Source organism: Tachypleus tridentatus, chromosome 10 (genome assembly GCF_004210375.1).
Source record: "Tachypleus tridentatus isolate NWPU-2018 chromosome 10, ASM421037v1, whole genome shotgun sequence".
NCBI lineage: Eukaryota > Metazoa > Arthropoda > Merostomata > Xiphosura > Limulidae > Tachypleus > Tachypleus tridentatus.
Window position 1 is genome coordinate 45,384,853 of NC_134834.1, and position 26,160 is coordinate 45,411,012.

Sequence of the window (26,160 nt, forward strand, 5' to 3'; positions counted from 1 at the left end):
TTAGTGTGCCTACACTGACCCATGCACTTTTGCATCCAGAATTACAAGCAGGATATGAAACAGAGAGCGTACTTCATGTTGCCAAGTGTTACCTGGCAGGTAAGTTCTCCCAAACTCAACTGTAGAAGAATGTAAAGAGCTTTCTTCAATCAGAATTAAGAAGAAGAGAAAGCCTCATAGAAACAGAGTGTTGTATCTTGGAACTGACATTACAAAAAGGATCCAACATATGTTGGATACCCTCCAACTAACTTGAGAAAAAGCATCCAGCGGAAATAGAAGGGAAACCAGCTGTGCCTTCTTTCCACTGAGTGAATAATCATGAGTATGTATGGTAATGTGAATTACTAATCTCATTCAAGAGGAAGCCTCTATGGTCTAGCAACTGTGAATTGGGAAGTGGTAAGGAATCTCATGTTCCACTGGAAAAAAAAAAAAGAAGGAAGGACAAATAAACATGTTGGGAAATCTGAAGGAATGTCACATCAGAATAAAAATGTAAATTTTGCAATTCCCTATTTTCAAAAACAGACTGACCCCATTCAATCAATGTGTCAGGAGAGATAGGCAGTGATTTTCTTCTGTTTCACTCATGAAGTCCATGAGAGGCAGTCCAGCAGATATGGAAGTAGAACCCACATTGTGGTGGGGATACACTGCCTATCAGTCTTAACCTCCAATTTGCTAGTCTCACAAAAGAAATAGACATGATTAGATTAGAAATTGGGAGAGGAAGATGGTGCTCAATCCCACAACTATGGACAATTGTGGAAAGGTGACTGCTCTCCCAAGTTAAAATAAGAATAAGAAAAAGATAAACACAAGAAGAAAAAGTTAAAAATAGAAAATAAAGAAATAAGTTACTACCATTTGGGGATAGGTAAGATGAAACTTACCTCTTGAAGTTAGTATTCCTGCTCCCCAGTATGGTAGAGGCACTAATTAACATGACGTTCAACCATATCAGCATACTAAGTTTACTGTGACTGTCGTGGTTTTATATACAGCTCAATGTGTACATCTGCATTAAGTAGTGCCAAGTTCTTTTATGACCCTATTTTTAACTAAAAACTAAACTGCCTCATTGCAGCTTGTACCCTAGGATCTTTTTTTAAAAATGTTTTGTTTTAGCTTAAAAATTATGGTTATAATTAATCAGAGGTTGGGATTTGCTATTTCTAATGCAGTCCTCCTTATGATTTTGTTTTCTTATTTAACTTCATATATATATATATATATATATATATATACACACACACACACCACTGGTCTAGCAAAAATGCTGCAATCAGTATATAGTGTGGATTTGAGGTAAAGCATACCTTGCCAAGCAAAACCCACTACAGAGTAGGATCCCATTATCAGTAGTTAAAACTGGAGTTTCTGAAACAAAAATATAAATGAAATGAAAAGACATACCCCAATCAAAGGAAATTTGATATGTGCAAAAACATCATGGAAAGAGATCAAATTTAACAGAGGAAGACACAGCAAGGTCATGCATATAATAATGAGCAATGAAGGTATAATGGAAGTGGTCTACATTCCAGCCCAAACAATATCTTCCAAAGGTAGCCAAGAGGATAATGACATGAAGAATTTGATAAGAAGAAACACTGTGGAGATGGCAATCTTCCATGGTTAAGTCCAAATATATCAGCCTAATGAGTTCATGAACCCAACCAGTAAGCATAATATGAAACAAATCATGGGAAATTGCTGGGTTCCAGGGAATAAAATGTTAGGAACATACATCCCAAAGAATAACAGTTGCACATTAGGTTTTGAAAGTCAGATGAAGACAGAGTAAATAAGGGAAGAAATGTTCTCAAGGCAAAGAAACAGAGGGAGGAAAGGTGCTCAAATTTGTTCATCTCAGTTTAAGGCTCAAAAGAAGGGCAGTGAGTGGAAGGAAAGAAGCTGAGGGTCCTAGCTGCATAATGGATCACACCACACAACAGATAATGGTCATCACATTTACCACAGATAAGGAACTTCTAGTAGAAATATTCACAGTTTGTTTTGTGTGAGGAAATTCTTCTCTCACATCAGTTGAAGCAGTATTCACACCAAACTCTGAAATAAGATGAGTATATATAAACTTAAACTATATGAAAAAGCCACAAATCTCAGAAAATTCAGAATATGTTGGTGCATGACAGTTCTGAGGAAAAGAATGAGGATTTATGAGCATGAACTGAAGAGGGAATCACTTAATGTAGAAATGTCACATTCTTATTGGTGGCAGGTTCTGTTGCACAATGACATTATCATTTGCAGTAGCACAAATTCACATATTTCTCATGAGATTAGAAAGGATTTTTCATAAAGCTTGCAACTCTTTTTGACAGAACATACAAAATTCTGTGTCAGAATTTATACATTCTCCCCAAATGCGTACGAGTTTTTTCTCTGGATGCAGGTTGAAACTCAACTGCTACAAACAAGTTATTCTGTGTCATACCTCATTGATAATGCTTGTTTCTGTCTGTATATTACATGCAGTTGTTCATTAAAAAAAACCCTATATTTGTGGTGAGTCAGAACTAACAGACAGTGACCCTCTGCTTCTGTTCTGAGAGAACCAGACAGAAACGACATATAATGAGTTTATATTTGTGTGGTGAGAGATGGTTTGTTTTGTCCAGATGACCAGACAACTGTATCATTAGTTGGAAGTGCTTCAGTATTTTCCTAATGGCACTATAAGATACTTGTAGTCTCTCTATAATAGCTTTCTATGATTTTGATCTGTCACGTGATCTGAGCAAACTGCTGAAATTTCAGTCTATACCAATAAAAAATATATGATATGGTTTTGGAAATACTTCTATATTCTTCTAAAAGTACGTTTAACTCTCTGTATATGAACTTGATCATCTTGATTGATCTTGTAACCACCATGTAGCCTTGATCCTATACATACTATAACTTTTAATATACCTTCACAAAATTTGGCAAGCTTTTAGTAAACAATAAAAATTCAGTGTACACAAAATTTCAGATTTTGTAATAGAGTATTTGACAAAATAATTGCCTCTGAATTTAAGAAGTCTTAACTAAATCAATCTGAGTGTAAGGTAATATTCTTTTTAAGAACAAAACACTTTTTCATTTTACAGTTTCCATATTTCATTTGCACAACTTTAGAACCTTCAATAGGAATGTTGAAAGTCCCCTCTAACACTATGTTATTTTCTCTATCTTAAAACTTACTGATTCTGCCAATTTAACCAATCTTGTAACTACCACATAACAAAAAATTTTATATGCAAATAAATCTAGCTTACCTCTTCTTCTTTCTAGGAAACTACACATTGTGATAGGCAATTACTCACTGTTCATTCTTAAAGCCAAAGTTAATACTTTTTATTTTGTTTTACTTCTTTACAGCTGCACTTTACCATCCCTGAGTACAATGAAAACTGATATGTGGAAGTTGTTTTTTTTATATACAAAAAAATCAAGTTACCAAAAACATCCTGAATTAGAGAACCACAAATTTTCTCAATGTAAATATTATCACGAGTAACTGTTTAAATTTTCTTTCCATTTTCAAGTTAAGTAACTTAAGTTTTTAATTCTTACATTTTAAGTACTTTTATAACAATAAAGATAAAATATATATAAAACAAATAATTTAGTAATTACATCTAGAATTTTGTCTGTTCAAGCTTTTGTACTTCTTTATAAAATAATTCCTTAATGTTCATAAGGCCTATTATTTTGTAAAAATAGTGTTGTCTCACAATCAGATTATGTGCCTATGATTTGCATAACAATGAACTGAAGAGAGTGGTATTTTCTAATACTTGTTAAGCTTTGTTTTAGCTACGATATTACAAACTCAGTTATCCTTTAAAATTGTTTTTTGCAATATATTATGCACAAAAGATTTCTTTTATATGATAAAAATTATTTACAACTACATCTTAATAATAACTGTCATTTCAAATTATAGTCTCTTTGTTTCTTTTCAACGTAAAACATTTTGAGTGCCACTACTTAAACAAATGCTACAGTTTTCCTACATTAAAAATATTTCTGACAAGGTACTTTACTTCCACTCACACTCATAACTATAATCCCATGTTTAATATGTGGAGGGACCAATGCATGGGAAATAACAGAAGTATCCTTCAAAAGCATTCAAAGGACAGACCCAAGGGAGAACCCTCAGAAAGAGGATAAAATGTGAAGAACTGCACCACTTCTGTACCAGATATACTCTTCTCCTCAGATGAGACTGATCTGGGTGAATAATTCTGTGGAACAAAACCCTATATGGATAAAAGAGGGGATGTGCCCCAAGGTGTATAGTGAATAAAGAGTGACGAATCATACATAGCAAGTCAACTACATCCAAAACTTCACCACCAGGAACTGACATCCATGCAGGGAATATGGAAGAGAATCATACTGTTTTCACTTCAAGTTAAGCCAACCAGAGGGAGAAATCCCACCACCAATCTGAGAATAGGACACATCTGAGCAGAATGAACTACGTATGTGCGTATATGTGTATATATATATATATATATATATACATATATCCCATCAATGAAACTACCCCAAATGCAGTAACATCATCAGTAAAAAAGACATTAAGTGGTTAGTACAAGAGAAAGAAACAGAGCAACAACCAAGTATACAAACACAGTTAAGTACACTTGAAATGAATGGAGTGAGGAAGCAGAATAAACTCTGAACACACATGTAATGACTTATGTTGATTGGTTCAGCTCTAAATCCAAAACTCAACTGTGGGAACTGACACCAATGCAGGGGAAGAATAAGAGATCCCAATAACACAACATTTGGTGACTGATTCCTCTCTAAATCTAAGACTTAACTATCAAGAACCAACTTCTATGTGGGAGTAGGATGAGGGATCCCATTCATGTATACACCAGCAGACACCAGACACCACCATCTTACTCTTAACTGAATGGAGGCATTACTGTTTATATTGAATATCTTTCACTCAGGATAATGCCTCCATGATCCCCCACCATAGCAGCTTGGAGCTAGAAAGTGGTAAGAACTCTCTCACTCCACTGGAAAAAACAGAAGGGAAAAACATGGTGAACAGTCTGGAGGAACATTCAGATTGGATAGAGTGCAATGGGTGACCATGAAAACCATATTTTGAAAAGCAGGAAAAACATAATTTATTCAATCTAAAAAATGGCAAGAATGGGCAGCTATCCTTTTCTGCTTTAGAGATGGGTGAGTAGGTCCAGAATAGGTATACGTAAGAATCAAATATATCACAACGAATAACCTACAAGTGATCTTGTGAATCACACGATCTCTACTTTTATGTGACTGTAATGAGCAGTGTGTATTTTGTGAGCATGGAAATTATGAAAATGAAGTCAACTTGGCTTTACAATGTGGGTTTTAATACAATTCTAAGTGATAAAAGGATGCCTGGACAAGCACCACTCACTAAAGAGTGAGATCCTGGGCAAAACATGCAATAGGCCTATGAAAAATAATATACAGTAAAACCTGTCTAAGGCGAAATCGCATGTGACCGAGTAAAATTTTTGGCTTAAGCAGATTTTCTGGCTTAGACAGTGAACATGCATTTCCTTAATTATGTATACTTTTTGAGCAGAACGTTATACTTCCTTGACTACAGGGAAGTAAAATGTTTGTGAATAAAGTTATTATACTGTTTATGCTGCATTTATTAGAATAAGAACAAAAACAGACATTCAAAGTACACAAAATCTTAATCAAATTTATTTGAAAAAGTGTCCAATTTCAACTGTTTTGTTTTTTTAATGGGCTTTCTCATGTGGTTAAAAGAGAACACCAATTCTAGAGCCTTTTCATGAAGTTCATTTTCCCCTTCATTTTTGCATACAATTTGATTGAGTTAATACAACTTAAAACTTGCGATGAAGTAGGAATTTCTGTTTTCTTACAATCTTTTACATTTTGTTCATCTTCTGAATCTCTCACATTGTTACTATCTTGTGATTCTATCGTAGATTTTAAATCAATTTCATCAGTTTCTGTTAAAACATTATTGTCAAAATTCAGAAAACTTTCCACACTGACAGAATCATCTGCATCAATCTTCTCAATCAGAGTTTGGATTTCTCTAGAATTATCATAACAAATAACATCTCCACACTCTCTGCCATTATCAAGATTAACTCCAAAGTTTTGAAAGCACTTTATTACACACTCTTATGAATTTGATTGAATGTCTTAAAAATGCAATTGCATCTAACATGTCAATTTTCATGGTCATTTCAGGTGTTCTCTTACAGTCGTCGATGTTTGCAATAATATGCTGAAGCATCAATTTTCTGTATTTCAATTTTATACATTGTGTAATTCCATTATCTAGTGGCTGTAGAACTGATGTTGTACTTTTGGGTGACAAGTTAAATTATCTAGGAAAAGTAGAATATTCCTATTTTCTTATTGCATTCTTTTGTTTAATTTGTTCAAAAATTTCACAAATAAAGCACTTGTCATCCACGCTTTATTATTCGCTTTCCATTCCACAGGAAACTAATTCTTTCTTAAATTTTTTAAACAGCCCAGATTTTCACTTTTACCTATTAACCATGGTTTCTTTAGTTTTCCATCAGCAAATGTAACTAAAAGTACAGTCAATTGTTCTTTCAAATAGTGACCTCCGGAATATTGACAGCAGAAAAAAGAACAATATATTTAACCAACACTTATTGTAACAAAATGTACAAGAATTTATTAATATTTCAACAAATTATTACTTAAATATGAAATTAATATTCAATCAAAACATTTTTTCCACCTTATTGAGGTTCTAATCTTACTTGTTGATAGATGAGGCTGGTGAAATATAGTTTTCTGTCTGCATTACGCAGTTTCTGCCATATAGAGGAATCTTACAATAATGCTGCAAAATTTTGAGATTTCTGGCTTGTGCAGGTTTCTGCCCTATGTAGTTTCTAGGTTAGGTTTTTACTGTGTGTATATATATTAAGATGGTTCTTGAAAATGAAATTTAGAAAAGTCATGCTCCTAACCCTTAAAATTTTTGGCATGTAAGAAAAAGCCCTTGTGGTGAAATTTTAAGTCATTTGGACTACATTTAGGAGTTATACTCAGAGGTTGTAATTTCACATATTGACTCACATAAATGTTTGGAGTTGATTATTTATTCTCTACTGCTATACTTCTCATTTTGACCATTCCAGTTGATCTTGCTCTATACTGCAGATTTTGAAGTTTTTTTTAACTGTGTATAGCACAGCTGTAATCTGGTGTATGCAGACCACTGAGACAAATTTATTTATTTAATTAGTATTATCATATATTTATTATTTACTGTAAGTTTTTTCATTAAATTCTAATCAATTTTGTTTTGTTTTCTTTTCAAAATAATTGATACCTATCAATGATTGATCATGACAACTTGTTCTAAGGATTACCTTTAGAAACCAGATGATGGGACTGAAGGAACTAAACTTCCTTCTAAAGGACAAGTTCTTCATTCTTTCTGCACCTTCACGTTAAAGTGGAAAAGAAAACTAGGGAAAATGCCATAACAGTAATCATACATGTAACAGAATTCTGGGAGAAAGCAAAAATTCCAAGGATCCGTAAGATAATGCAATTACTGAAGTAGAGAAGTAGTACACAGTTTATCCAAGTTTGAAGAAAGAAAAAAACAGAAGATCAGCTTCACAGATACAGAAGAAGAATGACTTTAAGGCAGAAATGACCAACTTGTTTGATATAGCCATTTCTGATGACCTCACAATAACAACAAATCAAGATCAAGAATTCCTGATTGCTCAATGGGAAGTAAGCCATAGAGGAACAATGGGACCAACTGATGCCAAGCAACCTACAGAAGATAACCGATCTCTGAAGAAGAAGATAATGGAAGAAGAATGAAGAAGTCAATGAGAGAAGGAAGTCACAGCATCCTCAAACACAGTACAATTGGAGTCATTTTCCACAAGCAACACAGATGAATCTGCAAATGATGAGGAAGATTCTGCTATTGCTGTTGAAGGGTCAAAAAGAACATAATATCTCAGTCACTGTCTATGGCTCTTCACAGGACAAAGCTGTCAGACAGAGCTGCTATTTATGTTCTAAACAGAAGCAGTAAGCTCAACTGGTCAAATTCCTGAAGAATTCAACATCAACCACTCCTCCATCCAATGCATACATCAGAATCACTGAAAAATGCTCATAGAAACCCTGAAAGATGAGTTTCACAATGATATGCCTTTGATTGTCCACTGGAATGAAAAACTCCTCAGCAACTTGACAATCAAGAAACATATTGCTGCCATACAATTACTCTTTCTGACAATGGGTCCTCCCAGCTGCTGGAAGTTAACAAGTTAGCAAATGAAACAGGATCAGAACAAGCTAAAGCTGTAATAGCAGCTCTTAATGAATGGGGTTTGAAAGAGAAGGTTATAGGATTGTCTTTTGACACTACAGCTGTTAATACTGGGCAAAAGTAAAGTGCATGTATTCTCATACTGACAGAAATTCATATGCAACTGCAGCTTAATGACCCAGAGTTAACGGTTTGGGCTGAAACTTCACCGACAAAATGAAAGAACCTTCGAGAAAACTACTGCAATTTCATAAGGCTCTCATTGATCTTCATGGGAGTCACTTCTCCATGGGCATTCACTTTATGGCACCTGGTCCCATGCACCATGCTAGGTGGATGTTCAAGATAATATACTCTCTCATGATATGGCTTGTTCATGATTAGTTCAATCAAAGTGACAGATAAAGGAGAAAAATGGTCTTAAGCTGATGTGTGTCTTTGCAGTTAAGATCTACCTCAAGGCACTGATTGAAGCTCCTGTCTGGGTCAGCACCAAACAATGACCTGAATCTTCTGAAGGCTTTCCACGCCAATGCCACAATCAACACAGCTGTATCAAAAGCTGTTCTAGACAAGTTCTCATCACTCTTCTGGTACCTGTCAGGGGAGCTGGTGACCTTGTTTTTTCTTATCCATCTGTGTCCTCTTCTACAAAAAAACTTATGGCAAGGGCAGAAAGGGAATATGAAGGGACAGAAGATGCTCCAAACCAACAGACAGTCAATCCAGCAGCTTCAGCTATCTGACTTTATGATTAGATGGTCTCTATCCTTCTTTGAAAGCTTCATCTGTCCACTGACTTCCTAGACCAGGATCCAGACACTCAGCCAGCTAGAGAGGATTACAAGGAGGCTCTCAAGGTTGTCAACAGTAAAACTAATATATACTTCATGTTCTGACAGAACACTGCAGGAGGTTTCCCAGATTCCAGGAAATCAACACTTAATGGGCAACGAGTGGCTGATAACCATGATACCCCCACCTTTGAACAGCTAATACTACCTTTTCAAGGAGGGGGAACTGAATGCTTGTGTTTTTAGGCCACCAGAAGTTCCCTGTTTATTCTTATGAAAGTATCTTGAATCACGATATTTATCAAAACTTTAAAGTCACTCTGCAACCCTTAAAATTTGATTTATTGAAAAAATATTTCACATGCAGAAGTTTTACCTCAATACCAAAAAAAATTAAAGGTTAGGAGTAAAACAATTAAAAAAAAATTTGCATGATGTAGCTAAGAATCACTTTAATATATACATATATTAGTTTGTTATAGCTTAAAAACAAGTTGAAACAAAAATAAATTAAACAAAAAAATGCTGCACTAATTGAAATGATCCAAGGGTACAAACTATAAAGTGGAATTATAAAATGTATCCTAAGTTTTGGAGATGACAGTGGAAGTAGGACCAACACTGCAGTGGGGATACACCATCTATCAGTCTTAACTTATATCTGCTAGTCTAACATAAGAAATTAAAGACTAGCAATAAATATATAAATTAGGAGAGCAAGATGTGGGTGCTCAAGCACACAACATCCCACATCTATATTATCCTTCACTGTCTGCAGATAGTTGTGGAAAGTTGACTACTCTCCCAAGTGAAGAAGAAAAGAACTGAAATAAAAATAAGCAAATAAGGTACTACCATTTGGGGGTAAGTAAGTTAAAACTTACCTCTTGAAGTTTCCAGTCCCCAATATGGTAGTACCTTATTTTCTTACTTTTATTTCAATTAGTGCAGCATTTTTTATTTCAGCTTGTATTTCTAAGTTATAACAAACTAATATACATACAGGTGATCTGTAACAACAATGAAAGTACCTGAAACATGACACACCAGGTTATGGGTTCAAAAAATAAAGATCCCCTGTCTACTATAAAGGGAATAAGAGTGAATGTCCCTTGCTGAGTAAAATAATTCACCACCATCAAATAGTCAAAGGGAAAAATGACTAATCAAAATCCAGACAAGTGGAAGATCATGTGGGACTGTCTAAAGCACAAGGGTGTTAACACTGTAAGACCTTTCTTCCATAAACCATTGTCCTGAAACCTTCTACTGACCAACCCATGGTTTCCAACTCTTTAGATGAGCATCAAAGAAGAAAAACAAATCCAGATGAGGAGGAGGAAGTGGCAAACTCAACAGCATTGGGGTATTTGTGAAACCACCAACACGTATAATTAAAGAAGGAAAGCAAAAGTTGAGAGGAAAAATCCAAAATAAACCTAACAAGAGACTGCAGTTGTACAGCTTCTCTTGGTAAATGTAAATGTACCAGGCAAAAAGGGAGAAGTACTTCCATAGAAATCATATCCTCCAATGCATTAGAACCATTTGAGTAGCAAGACAGTAAACTGTAATAGCATGAGTAACAGAAAACCATTTGACGAGGAAAGTGGATGGTCCCAATGTAGATGGGTATATAAAAAGACAATCCCTAAATAGATGAGAGTATTAGGTAGGGAACAGGGAAACTTATCCAACTGAAAAATCCAACCATCCAAGTTGCTTGGTAAGAAGCAGATTAATATACTATGATAATCACATTTAGCAGCAGCTTACTAAAGCCAGACTTCAGAGTAGTGGAGTGAATTAAACCCTTCAAGACAGATAAATTGCAGACTGGCTGATAAAAGACATATGGAAATGAAACAAGTGCAAAGAGCAAGGCAAGAAAATAGTACCATACTACGCATTGAGAAAAACCCAAGATAGGTTCCTGAGAAAAGCAAGTAAGAATGTGTACCATAAGCAATCATAGTCGTGCTGAAACTGCTCACCCAGTTGTGATCAAAGACTACCTATTAAAACAGAGAAGAACATAAAGGTGATTGAGGTGGAATCTAACCAATCCAGAATTCCAGTCAACATTGAACATACATAAAGAATGGAGAAACCCATAGGTATAACAGATAAAGGACAGAAAAGTAGTAAACATGGAACATAAATTAAGGTGGCAATGACTCAGAATAAGACAAGAGCAGCCAAAATATAGAATACATCATGAATAAATATAGAATATGCTCATGAATTACTCTTTTTTCATGCAAATTACTAAGACTCTATTAATAAAGTACCCATTTAATGTAAATCTCTAAAACCATAACAGTGAAACTGTTATTGTTTACACAAATCACAAACACTGAATCTAGTAAATTCTATGCAAATTAGGAACAGCATACTCACTCATGAACTCGTCCATCTCCATGCAAATCTGAGAGTCCAAAGCTGATGTAATGCCAATGTGGAGGAATACCCTTCTCTTCATCACCAGGATTACTATACATACTGACATAGTCTAGAGGATCAGGACCACCTAACCTAAAAATATCACTATAATCTTCACTATAAAAATTACATAATCAAACAGAACAGCATAAGGTAATGATATAACTTTTACAGCTATTTAACTTAATAATCTTTACTAAAACAAATTCAATTCCACAACAGCAAAAATCAGTGGCACGTAAATACTAGAATTTTTAGAAAGTTAAAATACAAATAAACTTGTACTACAGACATAAAATATTGTTCATGCCTTTCTTTATCAAAGTGCATCATACATGTATGAAGTATAAAATGAAATGTATATTGTTTTAAACCATAGAAAATGCAAAGCAATAAGTTGGAACTATGTGTTTTTTATGTAGTATATAAAAATAAATTACTTTATATAAGGTCATAAAATTGAACTATTAAAAAAATCATGCATTTCTGCAATTGAATAAAACCACATTAGGATAAATATCTGAATCACCTTGGACAGGAAGTATAAGACTGAAACCATATGGGCATTCCTTTCCACTCAGACAGATGCTAGATAGATCAGTTAACATGCTATTTTTAGATACAAGGAAATTAAAAAGCCAAGGAGGAAAGAACAAGAAAAAATACAAAAAAAACTCTTCCTGTTTAACTCCATGAGCACTAGACTTGGAAAATAAAACTTATAGAGTTTAATTATATGCATTCTTTAAGATGTGTACAAGGAATAAAAACACATGATGAATCTTCCACATTGACAAACAACAAAATTTAAAGGTAATACTACTTTTCTTACATGCTTATACTGAATAAATATGTTATTCCTGAAAGAGGTACAAGTTTGTCAACTAATTTTTTTTAAGTAGATTTGCTTTCTGGTTTCCTGTGCTAAACATTCTGGTAATTACAGAGTAAAGCAAGTAACGTTTCACAGGATATTTTTCATTTTATTGTCAATGAACAGAATTTCAGTTCTTTGATATAATACTATACAATGATTTATTTCTTGGATAATGTGAATACTAATAAAATAGAGCCAAGAATATTGTCTGGGTATGTTTGTGTTAATATACATATTTATACAAATGTCACAAGCTTTCTTAAAGATGTATGCATATACATTATCATAAGCAATACATAACATCTACTGTACTATTTAAATATACCAAACATACATAATTTTATACATTCACCTGAACTAAGTATATGAATACCACTACACTGTACGTATGTAATACATAACATCTACATGCTGAACACACTATATAAAGAATATAAAAGATGTATCTGATGGTACTTTGATAAATATCTATATGTGTGTATGTGTGTGTATTACCACATAATCCATACATGTAACACCTAACAGTTATTACCCAACTACACCAGATATAAAATACATGAAATATATATTGGTAGTATGCATAACATTCACTACCACTACTACAAGGACAAATACAGATATACCACTTCCAAGTTTTGCACTTGAAATCTGGAAGAGTAGCTTATCTTTCCTGTGCTTACATAAAAAAAACAGAAAACAAGGTTTGTTGGTTTTAAACTAAGAATGCATATAAAAGTACACAACTTCTTAATAAGTTGCATAATTCTTTGTCACACCAAGAATAGATTTATATTTAGTGATAACAATTTTAGATCTTTGATATAATACCCAATCAAGAAGTACCACGGTTTTCTGGGTTTGTGTACATATACCTGTCTTCAACCATCTTAATTTTTTTTATTTTCCTAAACACTAATTTTATTTACATGTACAATAATCCAAACAGTGTAAATTACATTTATGATGTTACATGCTTACATGTATAATCACCCACATACCATTATTTTTAAATGACAATATTTACCTTCACTAATACTTCTCTATTTGTTTTCTATTAAGAAAAAAAAAACCTTTTTAAAAGGTATTTACAGCAGTAATGGTATTAAATTACAAGTGATGCTAAAAATATTACAAATATACTGGTCAATAAAACTTAAACAGTAAAATTAAACTGACATATTTTATTGTTAAGTTTATTTACAGTAGGTTCTAGTTAAAGAGAAAACCAGGTACAATAGGCAATGATGTTTTAATTATGCAAGCTTTAATTTTTAAATGTGCTACAGATCAGAAATAGGAAAAGTTGCTTCTATAGTACGTAGTCTGGAGTAGACAGTAACAGAAAAAAAATAACCTACATGACCACACAGTTCCCTGTTATCCCTTGAAAATGAAATATAATTGAAAAAGGAAATTACATTAAATTCTGTACACAAGTTTGGCACAAGAGAAGCACTGGCATGCATGTAAAACAAACAGCAACACAGACATTAGAAAAATAACACTGTTTTTACTGGAACTTAGCTTATCTTTTCCAAGTCTTAAGCTCATGTTCTCTCAGTCTACAATTTTCAAACAAACAGCAAAAGAAGTGAGAGGCCTTTGTCCTATCTATCCCCACCTCCAAATAATCTTTCTCTTCTTAAAAGGATAAAGGTTAAGAAGTCTATAAACTGCAAAACATTTTTGCCACTATGGTAAGAAAAATATAGACTTGCTAAAAAAAAAAAAAAATATAGAAGCAAATTACTAAAATAATACTTCCCAAACTTTTGAGCTATGGCCAAAATAACTTCAATGATTTTGATTCAGTTTGCACGAAGTATAGTTGGCTACAATATTATCTTTGTTGAGAAAGCACTGTTCTTATGAAACTACAGCTAAATTAGAATACTAAAACTGTTAATTAATAAAACTACAGAGTGGATAATAAATATAAGCTTTAGAAGGACAAATCTAGTCTTGTTGTTTAACAAAATTACAACATTCAGTATATGTTATAAACTGGTAAAATGACCTATCTTAATATCTGAACTACTATGTGTAACATTTTGCTCTACATATATAGCATTTAAGAAGCAACAAGTTTTCTTGTTAGATCATAACTGTGAGATTCATTTCAATAAATGCCCATTTGCTTGTATCCAGCTCTCTCTCCACAAGTACTCACCACACTCTCTTTCGAACTCTTCCATCCTATTATATCTACCATATCTAAAGCAGTGAATTCAATCTTTTCTAAAGTTTGGTCACTCTGTTTGCAAAATAATCTTTCCAAATTTGGAGATAACTTTTACCCTACCAAATCTTAAACATAAAAAAAAAAAAAATAATGCATCAACTCTTTTAGTTTTTATAATTTTGAATACTTCAATCAATCCCTTCAAATCTTTCTCTTCTCAAGAGAAAATAGTTTTAAAGACCTAAATCCATTATAATAATGAAAGTCCTTTTATCCCTTACTAGTATTAATACTACTAGTACTAGTAGCTTTCCTTTGAAGGTTGAGTCTGTAGACCTAAATATATCAGATATACCTTTTTAATTTTTTTATTAACAATGTGTTTGGGGAATGCATAAAGAAGAAAGGAAAGATATTGGCGAGCTGTAGACATTATGCCACCTTGTTTATTCTTATGCATGATAAATGTAGTTTTCAACATTTTAATAAAAAAGTTAATTGTTTAACATTATATTTGTATAATATCGTTGTTAATTATGATACTTAACATTTACTTTGAATATTTAAGGATATGAGATTCATTAATCTACTACCTAATTACCAGTGGTCATGCACATCACACGTGTGGATTAGCTATTGTGTTTCTAATTATTCTGCAGATTAAACCACTGGAAATAACGACTAAAGGTTAAGCCTAATAACAAGAAGGTTTTCTAACTTTACTTATATAGCTTAGGTCTTACAGTATCATAGTTCTGACTCTTGAGTGTTACTATTATTATGACTTCAGACATACCAGTACTTGACAACTGCTGTAACTTGGAGAGGATTAGGCTGATCAGGATATAATCTACGACACAATGCATATAATGTGTCTAATCCTGGAGCAACTGGGGATAAACCGATAATTGGAGTGTGGCTAGGAAACGTCTGAACAGGACCACCCTCTCCTGCCTCCATCATTTTGTCTACCTATATACCTAAGCCTAACAGTGTAACACAACAATACCTAAACTTATATATTATTAACGCCTTACTTCTTCTCTCAAATAACAAAGCATAATTATCCATTTATTTCAAATCAACATACATATTATCATTATTATGTATATCAGTATTATCCCAAATTAGTAAACACAGAGAAAAAATATTATTAATCAAATAATATTAATAAACACGCCATCTATTAACAGGATAACAAAATAGTAGCTTACTTACAATCCTAGCTCTTGGAAAATGACTGATAGGTTTTTGTTTGTTGGTTTTGTTTTGGAATTTCGCGCAAAGTTACACAAGGGCTATTTGCACTAGCCGTCCCTAATTTAGCAATGTCAGACTAGAGGGACGGCAGCTAGTCATCACCACTCACCACCAACTCTTGGGCTACTCTTTTACCAACGAATAGTGGGATTGAACGTTACTTTATAACCCCCACGGCTGAAAGGGCAAGCATGTTTGGTGCGACGGTGATTCGATCCCGCGATCCTCAGATAACGAGTCGAACGCCTTAACCCACCTGGCCATTATAAAGGACTGATAATTTATTTGATATTAGACAGTTTGAATATGTCAAATTACGATATTACTAATTATCAATCGGTCGTAATATACAATGTAAGTTTTATAGCGATTTATAATGTAAGAACAAAAAGAAATACACAAGTTCAATGTTCATGTGAATTTTCATAATTTACAACTATAAATCTTCTCACTGTAAAATATAACATACAAACAATGTTATTAACGAATATATGGCATTAACACCATAACAGGTAGTTTAACTTTATACGAAGACTAGCCTAAAGTAACTGAAAATTTAATCCTGTTTCAAACTTTTAAGAATAAAATGGGTTTTGTGTACTTGTTACACTTTTATCAGTGCAATATGCTTTTTTTTTTAATTGGTTGCACTTTTATAATATATAGTTACTTAAATTATGCAAGTTTAAAACTTCAATCACAAACATTTAACTAATCTTTAAAGGATAAAAATCATAAATTTTATACAATAAAAATTGTTATTAAATGAACGACACGGATTGTCTGATGTCTTGTCATTCTATGAAACCGAATTTTTAGGGAAAGAGAACTAAAAAAGAAACAGAATTAATGCTGAAGAAATTAATTTGAAGAACCATCTTTAGCACCGTTTAAAGTTTTCACCTTAATTCCTCATTTTTAGATCGGCCAGGTTGTTAAAGAGCTCAACTCGTTATAATGTACGGTCAATCCCACTATTCTTTGGTAAAACAGTAGCCTAAGAGTTGAAGGTGGGTGGTGATGACTAGCTGCTTTCTGTCTAGTCTTCCACTACTAAATCAGGGACGGCTAGCTCAGATAGCCCAAGTGTAGCTTTGCGAGAAATTCAAATAACAAACACACACACACACAAACATATATATATATATACACACATATACACTTAGGTTTATATATATGTTTTGATTAATTTTTTTATGCAAAAGTTACATTTTGGTGCCGTAACGAGATCTGTCATAATTATTGTATTATAGTTTGTTTTTTTTTGTATTTCGCGCAAAGCTACTCGAGGGCTATCTGCGCTAGCCGTCCCTAATGTTGCAGCTTAAGACTAGAGGGAAGGCAGCTAGTCGTCGCCACCCACCGCCAACTCTTGGGCTACTTTTTTTACCGATGAATAGTGGGATTAACCGTCACATCATAACGCCCCCACGGTTGAAAAGTCGTGCATGTTTGGTGCAACAGGTATTCGAACCCGCGACCCTCAGATTACGAGTCGAACGCCTTAACACACTTGGCCATGCCGGGCCTGTATTATAGTATTTTTAATTAGTATCTCAACATATATATATATAAGCAAAGTTTTTAAAATCCAGATAATTTGTTCTCAGAAATATTGAACTGCAAGGTCAGGCCACCTATTTGCTGAAATAGCTAAATTAGGGACGGCTAGAGCAAATATCCCTTTTGTAGCTTTGCGCAAAATTCAAAAAGAAACAAATGTTTCTGGATCTCTGACCAGTCAGATCTCTATATTGGAGAAACAAGTAGAAAAATGGAAACCAGATTCGAAGAACATAAACACACACGCCTTCACACGTTTTCGAACACTGCAAGTCAAATAAACACAACATAACCATAGAAAACACTCAAATACTAAATAAAGAAATAAACATAAACAAACGCAAAATTAAAGAAGTCTTACTTATACAACAACTTAAACTCAAAATAAACCAATATAAAGGAACGCCTTTATACCTATATTAATATAATAAAATAAATAAAATTATATATTCAAACATTTAACACCGTTCTCTACATTCCGACACTCAGTTACATAACCCATTCCAAACATGTGGTCAGCTTCCGGTCAGTTACCTCTTTCTTTCTTTGTGAACCTGACGATGACCGAAGAAGGCCGAAACGTTGTTCGCTCTTCTATGTAAAATATTTTCTCAACCCAAACGAGCCGTTTTTTTTTTTTTTTGCGTATAGAGGTTTTGCGTGAACCTATTAGTGTCACGTGACCACAACGAGATTTGTAAACATACCGCCATATTGAGTGGCAAGTGTCCCGCATGACTGAACGAGTTAACAACTGCTGTATTCAGTACTATTCACATGTAAATGACTGCCGCTGGCTTTTCATCACTTGTAGCACACCTGACAGGTGCTCAAAAGGTCAGGTATGAGGAAAAAGTGAAGGAACTGGGTGTAGGAGACCCGTATATGCTCCCGCCATGTGTATTTACGCCAGTAATATCCAGCCAAGACAACGTTGCTCAGAGTCAGACTGTTGCCGAAGTAGATCTGCCAAATATTACATATGGTGACATTTATATATATTTGATAAACAGGACTTCCACCTATACAAAAGACACGGGCAACGTCATTCTTAGTTTCTCTCTCTCAGGCCAGAAAACAAATGTTGGTACCAGTCGAATATTCATGACATTTATGACCTCCTGAAATATGCGTGATACTGTTGAGGTGTGCAATCCAAATATGTATCCTAAGAGCTGCAGTGGCACATCCAATCGCAGTCTCATGAGTGTCAATATGAATTGTTGAAATTTAGAGACTGACTGTGTATCTCGGAAATATCTGTAAATTTGGTTGAATATGATTATCATCACTGCATATGACGGCAGACCTGTACAGTATTTGACCTTCTCGTCGTCATTTGCAAAAGTAGCATCTTCGAAACAGTTCGCTTTTGCTATACTTTTGTAGTGGATGACTTCATTCCGCAACTGTTGGCATTCAGATTCAAGTCTAACTAAGTCTGTGAATGATATTTCCGTCTGCATACATGTCTCAGTTGTATATTGTGATGTACACAAGTCAAAATTATCACATGTAGCTTCAAGTTCATCAGCAGAATCAGTACAGCTGCTATCAGTGCCAGCAGATTCTATGAAAGCAAGGTCAAGCAGCCCAGCAGCAGCTTCATGTCTCTTTTGTTGTTCTTTTCTCCTTTTGGTCACTTTTTTTCCTGTTTTCATATTTACACAATTCAGCAGCTTTCCTTCTCTTCAGGGGAGAACGTGTAAAATGAAATATGGAAGGTACATAGTCAGGTGATAGGGGATCATCACTCTTCGTCCCTGAAACAGAGTACAATAATTTAGTTAAGATATAGATCTACAGGCATCATCAGATAATATTTATATATATAACAGATACACTGTACACTTTTCACTGAATATATATATATATAACTGAATATGCTGAACATTGTTTAACAACTGATTGTACAGCCAACAAAGTAATTATTTGCACACTTTTTAATCTTGTGCCAGTTGTGGTTTTCTGATGAATCACTTAAATTGGTCCTTTAAGAGATATTAACATTTTGTCTTAATGTACAAATGGCTATATAACCTATTTATCATGAATGATATTGTTCCTTCAGTAAATTTACTATTCAGTTATTTAAAATTAAAAAAAAAAGTGTGCAAAAAATTTCTTTGACTGGTGCTGCAATGTGTTCTGCTATACATATATCATGCATGTAAGTTTCAATTTATTCAGCCTGTCAGCCTGGCTATAGATCAATTATACATACCTGACACAAAATGTTTACTACAAAGTCTGGTGTGCTCTGTGGGTGTCCAGTTTTTCCTATTGACAGCTGCAATCCATCGTCTTCTTCGGTCGGGATCTTTAGGAAATCTGTAGTATGACACATTTTCCACCTGTCCATGTCGATTTGAACAGCTAAATGCACAACACGAGTGTACCATCGCGCACTTTTGACTATGAATCACCCTTGTGTTGGAATATAAACACGCCGAGCGTGCCACCCATCATGGCGGTCAGCAGTAACTAGGTCAAGAGTGACGTCACACGCAAAACCTCTATATAGTTGTTCATGAGTGTTGATAACATAACTTAGACAACTACTATCTCTGTTGTATCCCAAGTGGTTAAGTTATCCCTGGTATTGGGGAAAAGGCATCATTGGAATTAGATATTGCAAATGTAGTGCCTCATCTTCCATGCAGCACCTAATAACTCCTTGAGTGGCATCCATACTGATTGGACGTGTTTTTTCCCATGCTTTCAAACTAATTTTTAAAAAAAATTATATAGTTTAATTGTGTCTTCACTATTCATTTACTAGGTTTATACTTTTCGGATTATTCTGAGTTGCTGAATGGTTGTCCTCTACTACCATGTGATGTTTCACCTGAACATGAAGATGAGACTTTTAACAGTCTATTCTCTTTTTCTCTATATGCCTCATTGTCAAGTTTCATTTCACGGAAGGTATCTACACCTCATATTCCCCTTATCTACTAAATAATTGAGGTGTTTGTGTTTTTCCTTGTTTACTATGATTCTTCACCCGCGTTTCTCTGTGCCACGCCGATGGGCCAGTATCTCTTATTTAAACTCCCTCACTAGATGTTTTGGCTCATGTGAATTATTTTGGAACCAATTATATTTGTGGTCAGTATGCCGTGACACCCACATATTGTAGGAAGACCTAGATTTAGCATAACATTTTCCTATTTAGACTCGTGACATTTTAACTCGCTTCTCCCCTTAGGGGTTAGAATTCCAATACTTTGATTACCTTCTCCTGGCCTCAGTTTTCTTGTTTTTCTTCATGACATGGCTATCCTTTTCCACCCTTTTCTTGCTATCATGGCTCCTCTGTTGTTGTGATCTTTTGACATCATAATGCACTTTTGTTGCATGTGTATGTGCCACCCTCTTCATTATGTCATTTGTGCAGAGCTTCTTTTCAGTGCGAGGTTTTTAGTGTTGTTTTTCTCGGGGAGGAGAGGGCATTCCCGATTCTCTGTAATCTGAGATGAGTCAATGTGGTTGTTTATCTTTCTTTCCTTATTGACCTCCCGTTTAACCCAACCCTTCCTTTGTCTCGCCCTTCTTCTTCCTTTATGTTTTATGGTCCCAGCCTTTCACAATTCTGAGATCGAATGTCAATACTTATGATGTCACAGAGGAAAACTGATGGTATTGGAGACTATGTAGTGGATCGGGATCCTGTTGAGGCTGGGCTCTGTACTTTGTCTGATGGTACTTCAACATGAACCCATGGGTTTTACAAGTTGTGTTCGAGGGTCTGATTCTCAAATTTAATTCTCCTTTTCCATTGTTCAAGCATTCCATTTCCTTCCAGCCTGCATCTTTCTGTGGTAGTACGGATACTGCTTCATAAGAGTGCCATCAAACAGAGATTCTCTTCATCCAGGTTTTTCTTTTCATATGTTTGTTGTCCCCAATAAAACCATATACTTCTCCTCTGTCGCCGATATTTTGACTCTGAATTGCTTCTTGGTTCTATTTCGTTTCTCTAAGTAGTCATAATTGTTCTTTCAATGGATTTTCAATGGGCTATGGCAGACGATAGTAGATGATTCATAAGCATATCTTCACTTTCTTATCTTCTCTGCATCCTGATATTACATCTATCAAGGTTGTGTTTTCAGATCTAAGCCCTTCTCTTTGGATTTGTTTTTGCTCCTTATGTTTTTGTCAGATGGTAAGTGAATGTACCATCTTAATTCCTGGCGCATTCATTTCTACTGGATACTTCAAGCTTTCTCACAGGCTGCCTCTGTCTTTTATACTTAGTTTACCCTATGAGCAGTTGATCGGGTTGGTTGGATCATAAGGAGGAGAAGTTTTTCCTTACTCTCATGCAATACCTTATTCATATTGGAATATTGTTTAATTTCCTTCTCAGTTGAACCAAACCTTCTCACTTTCTCTAAAAGCCCTCATCTCTCTTGGTTTTGTCCAAATGCATCACCTTCAGTTTGGGATCTCTTGGATACTCCTTTCTCCCTTCCTTACAGACTGACTTTACTTGGTGGTTGAATTGAGATACCATTTCTAAGGGTATTTCTTATCCTTTTCTGGAATATCAGCTTTTCATTGATGCCTCTCTTTTGGTAGGGGTGCCTACCTGGATTCTTGGAAGGTCATCTCTTCATATTAATCTCTTGGAATTCCTCACGGTTTGTCACACATGGGTTCACTTCATTCTGGCTATTCAGGGCTGATTGGTGTTGGTTCATCCCAACAACTCGACTTATACATCTTATACATCTCCGAGCAAGGAGGCACATGGTTAATAGGTCTCTATTTTCAGGCACTAGGCCTCTTGAATTGGGTTCAAGGCCACCATATTCATTTTGTGGCTTGTCATATTCTGGATGCCCCTGAAACTTTTCAAGGATCACATATCTCCTCCTTAAAAGGTTCTCTCTATGAAGTGATCAATGGACTTTCTGGTGTTTTCAGGGTTTTATTTACAGTTGAGTATTCCAGCTTTGAATGTCTTTACCATAACTCTTAACTCCCAGCTCCCATTATTTTGGTTTATTCTTCAACATCCCTTGGCTGAGGTGTTAGATGCTCTCATTCTGGACTGGATGTGTCTCTACCTGTATCATACCCTTCCTTCTATTTGCTTCCCCTGGGTCCTTAACATAATCCAGACCACTCCATGTTGTGTTCTTTTAGTGATTAACCTTTTTTCCAATAGAACTGTGGTTTGCACTACTGCACCAGCTAGTGCTGTCACATACTCTTCTGTTCCCTCTTTCCACACCCTTTTATGCCAGTCCCAGTTTGGTGTATGTGTGCCATACTTCTGTTTCCACGCTCCATCTTCACGTTAGATTTCACTCTGTTCCTGTCAAGGTGAATCCGCCTTTCACAGCGAATGAGATCCTTGATTTCCCATTATGTTTGTCCATAAAGACGTTCATCCTGACCCTTACACTTATAGACTAACATAAGTAAAACGGAAGTTGATTATAGCCCATCCCAGAGGATCGTTGATTTTCCATTCTGTTTATGTCTATGTCTTTATACCAACAGAAATAGTATAGGTAATGTATTTGGTCCATATCCGTGGTTATCCTCCTTCTTTTCCTACTTTTCCCCACATCACTTCCATTTTCCTGTCTCTTTGACTGGGGCCTCTCAGTCTCTTGAGTTGTTGGCTATCGTACTGCATTGTCAACCACATTTAATTTTACACAATATCCCTGTGTCTTCCATTTGCTTGTCCTTTCCTCTTTGTTTCATCCACTCTCCTCACCCATCCCCTCGTCTTGCTTCTGTCCTGGATTTGAACCTCAATATAGTCCTCTATGCCCTGTTCTTCTTCCACTGAAATTATCGTTCAACTGTTTCTTCTATCACCGTGCCTTAAAGGCTGTTCTTTACTGTTTTTGTGAAGATGTTATCAATCGAACATGTTTGCTATTGATAACTACTGCACCTTATTTCATAGTTTATATATGTTATTTTACTGATAAATTTTTCCTGCACAGACTTTGCCTTTACTCCCATATCTTTTCCTTACATACTACAACTTTATGACCATCCGACCTTGAATTCCAAGATAGGGTTCTTTGCTGTTATATGGCATGCACGGCTTCCATCTGTGGTTCCTGTCATGGCTAGGTGGTTAAGGCACTCCACTCGTAATCTGAGGGTCGCAGGTTTGAATCCTATTAACACCAAACAAGCTCGTTCTTTAAACCTATAGGGCGTTATAATGTGACGGTCAATGCCACCATTCTTCTTGCAATTCTCTTCTTTCGCCCATCTTTCCCTGTCACATCAAACATGTTAGCCCTTTCAGCCGTGGGGGCGTTATAATGTGATGGCAAGTCCCACTATTCGTTGGTTAAAGAGTAGCTCAAGAGTTGGCAGTAAGTGGTGATGACTAGCTGCCTCTCTTGTAGTCTTACACTGCTAAATTAGGACGGCTGGTGCAGATAGCCCTCGTGTAGCATTGCGCGAAGTTCAAAACAAACCAAATCTTCTGTGGTTCTTATTTGTTTATTCCTGGATTGGCGAGCTTATTCTTACCTTTCACTGGATGATTGTTGTCTCTTCTGTGTTTCTTTCAATCAAATCTATCATTTCCACATATCCTTGACTAGTCATTTCCATCATCTGTTAGTAAATATCATTTGTGTTAGTATGTGGACTACTCCTCATATCTTTACTACTCGTTATCTTCACCTTCTGGCCATTTCCTGTTCTACAGGTTTTCATCTTCTTCCCGTGCCATTTTGAGTTTCACGATTTCTAGTGGGTGAGTACTTTTTCTATTTCTACCTTTTCTTTGCACCTCAAAATCCTGTTTTGTGGTGAGTGTTGTCTGACAAGATATACTTATTTTTAAATGTGCACTATATAACTTACGTGTCAATTTCACACACCGCTGAGATGGGATATTCCACAAAACCACTTGTGTTTTTTATTTATAAAGATGTTCATCTCGAACCTTACACTTATGAGCAAGCATAAGTAAAAGAAATATGGATTATACCTCATCCCTGAGGATCCGTATATTGTCGATCATTGGATTATTCTGTTTTTCAAAACGAAGTATCATTGGTCACTTATTGCACTATCTCTGGTGCAGCATTTTTTCAGAATCTCAAACATGCTGTTTCTCAACTTCTTCTAATGGATTATGGGAGACCTTGCAGCTTACCAATTGCTAGCCACCGGAGTAGTGGAGCATAGAGGCTTCTTCCTGAATGTGGTCTTTCCACTCAACTGAGAGTAGAGCAGTTGCATTCTGCTGATGTAGATAACATTGACACTTATCCAGTGCATAACTGATGTACAATTCAAGATGCTACTAGATGATGAACAATGCATTCTATCAAATGTTATTTTGCCCGTGTGGCTGAGACATTCTCCTTTCTACCATCCTTCAGATACATGTTTCTAGCAGATATGGTGATGTTTAGACCTGGACCAGTCACAAAAATCCTGACATGTGTGTGGCCAGGTACTCTCTTCTTACCATGGACTGGACACTAAATATCCATTGCCACCTGGTATTTGAGTGGAGATCTTACTTTGCTGTTCACTATTCTACCTTCCCCTGGATATAATTTCTTTATGGATATGGTAATGCTTGAGTTGGATGTACATACATGATGATATAAGTCTTTAGTATAAAAGCTCATCTTACCTGTCATTTCCCATATCTGGGATGAAAGTACAGAATCCTCTTCCAACTGTTAATCAGATATCACTATCACGGCTTAACTTGTGTTGACTGAGATGGATTTCCTATTAACTGTCTAACGTGTCCTAGCCACTCTATACCAGGAATCCATTGATTTAATTTACTTAATTTACTGGGGCCACTCCTTTGTTTCTGCCCTTATTAAAACACATTTTTCGCATGGGAAAGAGCATACCTGGCTCATAATTGGTACGGTCTCCCACAGGTGTGTTACCTTCTGTTTATTTGCAACTTCATATTCTTTCTTTGGGCCCTTTCTAAAGGAGGATCGTCTCACCAGACGGTGTGCCAATTCAATGAGGAATTCTAGATGTGTGAGAGAGGTAAGATATTGTAGCAAAGTTACCATCTCCTTACAGAGAAAATGTATTTTTGTTAGATACATCCATTCATGTTTCACAACCGACCTTCCCACTACCAGTGTAGGTTTTGTTTGTTTTGCCCACTTTCAAAGTGATTAGGGGTTGAACGGAAGAGAGGGAACTAGTGTGTCACATTTCAACTGATGGAGGGTTGTTGGAGATGTTAAACATAAATACATATAAGTGTAGATGGAAGTATCGAGGCCAGTGGGAAACAAAAATTTGTTCCTATATAGAACATTAAAGCAAAAACAGCTATTTGTGAAATGAGGTAACTATCAACTGGAAAGATACTGTCAGTATTAACATTCTATCACTACATTAATCAAAATATCAGGTACTCTGTACCGTAAAATGATACCTTACGGGTCAATAATCATAGTTAACTACATAGCATAGATTCTTGACATTCAGATCATATCTTTTTCCATTCTCGTAGCTTAAATAATTGTGTTTATTATGTAATTGATTCATTAACATTACAAAACACTCATGAATTATTTTGTATAATATTCTCAGAGGCATGTGAGAATACGCTTATTTATTTATTCAGATGTTTATCTATACATTGGTATATATATATATATATCTTTGTTTCAATAGTACATCATTA

General features: G+C 35.2%; 2 protein-coding genes across 12 annotated transcripts in view; both read right to left on the minus strand.

The window, feature by feature from the left end:
• The window catches only part of Su(fu) (suppressor of fused domain protein), a 78,944-nt gene extending 63,069 nt beyond the window's left edge, over positions 1-15,875 (minus strand). For 4 of the 11 annotated variants that reach the window (XR_013015723.1, XR_013015722.1, XM_076461136.1 and 1 more), the window contains exons 1-2: positions 15,460-15,875; positions 11,563-11,697 (exon numbers count right to left, since the gene is read on the minus strand). Coding sequence is in view for 4 of the 11 variants with exons in the window: in XM_076461136.1 (XP_076317251.1) it covers positions 11,563-11,697; positions 15,460-15,626 (302 nt within the window). In the remaining 7 variants the exon portion in view is untranslated. Of the gene's footprint in view, positions 1-11,562; positions 11,710-15,459 lie in introns of all 11 variants that reach the window. The other 7 variants (XR_013015717.1, XR_013015719.1, XR_013015718.1 and 4 more) reach the window with 3 other exon arrangements.
• A 2,162-nt stretch (positions 15,876-18,037) lies between these two features.
• Positions 18,038-19,990, minus strand: LOC143228054 (THAP domain-containing protein 2-like). The gene is made up of 2 exons (XM_076459393.1): positions 19,711-19,990; positions 18,038-19,249 (listed from the first exon to the last, which is right to left on the minus strand). The coding sequence occupies exons 1-2, from the start codon at positions 19,886-19,888 to the stop codon at positions 19,092-19,094; spliced, it is 336 nt and encodes a 111-aa protein (XP_076315508.1). The 5' UTR covers positions 19,889-19,990; the 3' UTR covers positions 18,038-19,091.
• Positions 19,991-26,160: the final 6,170 nt, after the last annotated feature.